This window comes from Opisthorchis viverrini (assembly GCF_000715545.1).
Source record: "Opisthorchis viverrini unplaced genomic scaffold opera_v5_193, whole genome shotgun sequence".
Lineage (NCBI taxonomy): Eukaryota > Metazoa > Platyhelminthes > Trematoda > Opisthorchiida > Opisthorchiidae > Opisthorchis > Opisthorchis viverrini.
Genome location: NW_008751853.1, coordinates 556,061 through 560,554, shown reverse-complemented (window position 1 = coordinate 560,554; position 4,494 = coordinate 556,061). Strand labels below are relative to the sequence as shown.

At 36.7% G+C, this 4,494-nt stretch overlaps 2 protein-coding genes across 2 annotated transcripts in view; one reads left to right on the top strand and one right to left on the bottom strand.

The window, feature by feature from the left end:
• The window catches only part of T265_08001 (hypothetical protein), a gene marked incomplete at both ends in the record, with an annotated part of 27,152 nt that extends 24,390 nt beyond the window's left edge, over nucleotides 1–2,762 (bottom strand). Inside the window, 2 exons of the mRNA XM_009173682.1 lie at nucleotides 1,937–2,132; nucleotides 2,737–2,762. Of these exons, the coding sequence (XP_009171946.1) occupies nucleotides 1,937–2,132; nucleotides 2,737–2,762 (222 nt within the window). The remainder of the gene's footprint in view (nucleotides 1–1,936; nucleotides 2,133–2,736) is intronic.
• T265_14452 (hypothetical protein) overlaps nucleotides 1–3,114 on the top strand; it is a gene marked incomplete at both ends in the record, with an annotated part of 5,928 nt that extends 2,814 nt beyond the window's left edge. The window contains one exon of the mRNA XM_009173691.1: nucleotides 3,023–3,114. Coding sequence (XP_009171955.1) covers nucleotides 3,023–3,114 — 92 coding nt within the window. The remainder of the gene's footprint in view (nucleotides 1–3,022) is intronic.
• Nucleotides 3,115–4,494: the final 1,380 nt, after the last annotated feature.

The window sequence follows — 4,494 nt, the reverse complement described above, 5'->3', positions numbered from 1 at the left end:
AATAATAATAATAATAATAATAATAATAATAATAATAATAATAATAATAATAATAATAATAATAATAATAATAATAATAATAATAATAATAATAATAATAATAATAATAATAATAATAATAATAATAATAATAATAATAATAATAATAATAATAATAATAATAATAATAATAATAATAATAATAATAATAATAATAATAATAATAATAATAATAATAATAATAATAATAATAATAATAATAATAATAATAATAATAATAATAATAATAATAATAATAATAATAATAATAATAATAATAATAATAATAATAATAATAATAATAATAATAATAATAATAATAATAATAATAATAATAATAATAATAATAATAATAATAATAATAATAATAATAATAATAATAATAATAATAATAATAATAATAATAATAATAATAATAATAATAATAATAATAATAATAATAATAATAATAATAATAATAATAATAATAATAATAATAATAATAATAATAATAATAATAATAATAATAATAATAATAATAATAATAATAATAATAATAATAATAATAATAATAATAATAATAATAATAATAATAATAATAATAATAATAATAATAATAATAATAATAATAATAATAATAATAATAATAATAATAATAATAATAATAATAATAATAATAATAATAATAATAATAATAATAATAATAATAATAATAATAATAATAATAATAATAATAATAATAATAATAATAATAATAATCAATCAGCTGTAACATCCTTTCGGTGCCTATCTGTTATACTACCCGAAGGGAGCACGAGGGCAGGGATACTGCCAGGTTGCCCAAGAGTAGACAGGGGAAGTTGAGAGGCAGAGGTCAGGTTGGAACCACAGACATTTCGGTCAGTAAATCCACGCTCTAACCACTGAGCCACTTCGAACTGGTGGATTCATTGGTTCACAACGCACAGCTGGTTTTTAAGGTAGACATCAATCCGTAAAATTCCTAGAAAAGCGGTCGGGGGAAGTCCTCAATAGTGCTTATTCAAGCAGTATTCACTTAATGGTCTGCAAAAAGTCGGTGGAATCCTGTTTAACCGCGCAACTTTTAGATGACCTCACAGATCATATACCGCATTGTTTGGCTTAGGATTCCAGGCGAACTGAATCAGCTCATTTTTTCGGCCAGAACTATTAATATCTGGCTTTCTTCTATCGATATTGTGAACAGATGCCATTGTGAACCAGTGACTCAACTATGAATCGGCTCAGTCAGTATCTAAACCGCGTTTCCTCCTTATGCCACAAATGGATAAGCCCAAACAAACCGAAAAACAAATGAAGAGGAGGAAAATCTAAAAGAAGTCACAGAGTCAAACTGGTCTCAGCGTAGAAGCATTTATAAGGGCATACAGAAGTTTCGAAAAACGACTTACGTCATAAACCGCATAACTATGGCAATAGACCGTCTCAATCATTGACTCTGAAGGCCGGTCAGTGAAAACACGAAGTACACAACCGCACTTGAAGCCAACTAAAACCTGTACGGATCAAAAGGTCAGAGTTGATATGTATGAAATGAATCATCATTATACCTGCCCACCATTTGTCTGCGGTAAAAACTTGGCGGTGAAAACGTTACTGTCTGCAGGAAGTTTTTGAGAATATGCCGGCTTGACAAACGAATCCTACAAAATGCTGAATAGATGTCAACGACGCACCTCCAGAAAAGCAGGTGTAATACAGATACGTCGATCATCCGAACCTGACAGCAAATAGTTTCCTGTTTCATCCCAACATACGGTGTTGACCTACAAAAGCCTACGTAACAAAAATGGGAAACGTACACATCCGTCATGCACAGAAATATTATTGGTCACTTGCAGTGAAGTAAAAAAGTGGTGGTTATCTGAAGTTGATGAACACTGTTTGTTAACATTACCTCGCCAGCAACTATCATCATCAAGGTGACCGGTGTACTCAAAAACGAAGCGGTTTTTTTGCATGTGGACTGAAATTTTAAGGCACGATGCGACCGCCACTGATCCACCCCAACACCCTGAATGTCACATTGAACACCACATGTAAGCCACCGGCCAATCTCGAGGAGTGCATAAGGCTGAATAAACCCACTTCGCCTAAATACAAAAGGCAAGAAAAACATAATGTTGATAAAAAATCAGAGACTGATCTACGATTACAGTGACGACGGCTGTCTTCTGCAGTTAGCCAATACACCCCACTTAGTATTTGGGTTGAATGGATGCTAGAGTGCAGAGTTTTAAAAATAAGGTCCATCCGGTTTGTTGATATGTATTGCTTTTTCGGAGCTGCCCATCGAACTGCAAAGGTAATTTGGTGGACCGAAATCGTATCATGTGAAAAAACGTTTGCAACGTTCAAAAGTCCCAGCATTACTGGAAACGTGGAACAAACCGGAGATCATAGCAGTCAGAATGGATGTGTTGAAATCCAACTTTGAACTACACGTCACTGACCTGCATTCATTCAAGGCAACAGATCTGCAGGATTAAGCGGTAGGTTTAAGAAGGACTTCTGAAGAAGTCGTAAGAGTTTACCATAAGAAGCCATCACTAAAAGCGCCATTCAAGGTTAAGTCACTGGTCACTTGGGGCTATCGTTACTATGGCATCTTTACCCGTCGTTGGGAGAGTGGTTGGCATCTGCCAAGTTACCGGCTGTAGAGACACATAAACGGATTACATTTATGGAAATACCTACCTATACTCATTGGCGTACGTAGTCATCAAATCACAGACCTATGAATTTCATAACCGCTTGACAATGTTGATCCAAAAAGTTGGTTTACTGCTCATCCATCAACAACAATAACAAATCAAACAGCACCAACAGTATTGCCATTGAAGCTTCATTGCCGTACAATCACAAAGTCTAATTATGTTTGAGGCCATAAAGCAGAAGGGAGAGAAAAGAATAAATGAGGTAGCGAACTGTTGCTAGGAAAAGTATCGCTCAGCTACAACACCCTTTCGGTGCCTATTCGCAGGAAGCACAAGGGCTGAGATAATACCAGGTTGCTCAAGTCTAAACAGCAGTAGAGATGCACCAGTTGGGTTCGAAACACGGATCGCCCGGTCGGTAAGTTCACACCTTGACCATTGAGGTATCCCGAGCTCAACTGGCGCAGGATTATCCAAACGCTTAGTCAGACAACGTGGAAAGAAACTGACAGCAGGGAAATAACCGATATCAATTAGCCACCACTTCCTGCTACATCTCAAGCCAAGGACAAGAGGGACCATCACTCCGAAAGCGGACCACAACGACAGCCAAGTCCTTCGTCGTCTTTTTCTCACACTGCTGACAAGTCAGCTGCAGTCAGCGCAGTTCAAGAGGTGGCACAGAAAACGGCAACCAATTTCGTAGAACGATTCCGATGTTCCGTCATGCGTAGCACTTGGCCGAGCCACCCCAACTGATGATACTCGGTGTTCCCCACGACAGAAGTCGCTGTCGGACCAAAAAACAAGTTTTTTAGTTAACTCATCATGAACTTCCTGACACAACCCGGTACCAACAACATCTTTGAGATACCAGTGGTCAAAAGCTCAAGGACGCCTCACATTACCTGTTCACAGAGGCCATGCAGCAATACAGCCCTTACTGCAGCCCGGTATAGGCAAACAACTGATGTGCCTTTTTCATTACCTGTAGAGGCCATGCAGCAATACAGCCCTTACTGCAGCCCGGTATAGGCAAACAACTGATGTGCCTTTTTACACTCAAACGACCGACCCAGGAAAATGTTATTTGAGTCTTTGGGATTCGTACACTAGGTAAGACACGGTTCCGTCAGAGTTAATACGATTGCCAAGATATGTAACATTCTTCACAACCTCCAGTGCTTCTCCTTGAATTGTACATTACACGTTCCGCAGAACGACTTTGCGCTTTGTTGGTGCACAGAGAATGCAGAAAGATGTTACGGTGATGTTCAATTCATTCGACAGCGTTTGTGCTTAGCCATCGGTTAAATGGGTTTTGAAAACCAGGGTTTCGAAAACCTTACGACGTTTGCTTGGCTATTTCATCTATGACGAAGTTGAACGAGAGGAAAGAGCGGACATCATTCCCAGATACCATTTTTATAGGGAGGCTTTTAGGGAGCTCACCATACACCCTTACATGCCCAATAGTAAGTAAACATTAGGAAAAGATTATGTTCAAAAAATTCTGAGTGGTCCTTTTTTGAGCAAGTGTAGTTAGGAGCACTGACCGACTAACAGAATCGAACGCACCTTTGAATTCACGGAACAGAACGACTATGGAATGTCTGTACATATGGCGTTGCTCTAACACATAACAATGTATGAAGATGTGGATGCCCCAGTTAGGTGGCTGAAATTGATTGGAATCGGTAAGTAGGAACAACCGCGAACGACTGCTTTAGCTGTGTTTCGACCAGACTTTTTATGCAGTAATAAGTTTGGACATAACGGAATTCTTCTAGCTTCATAG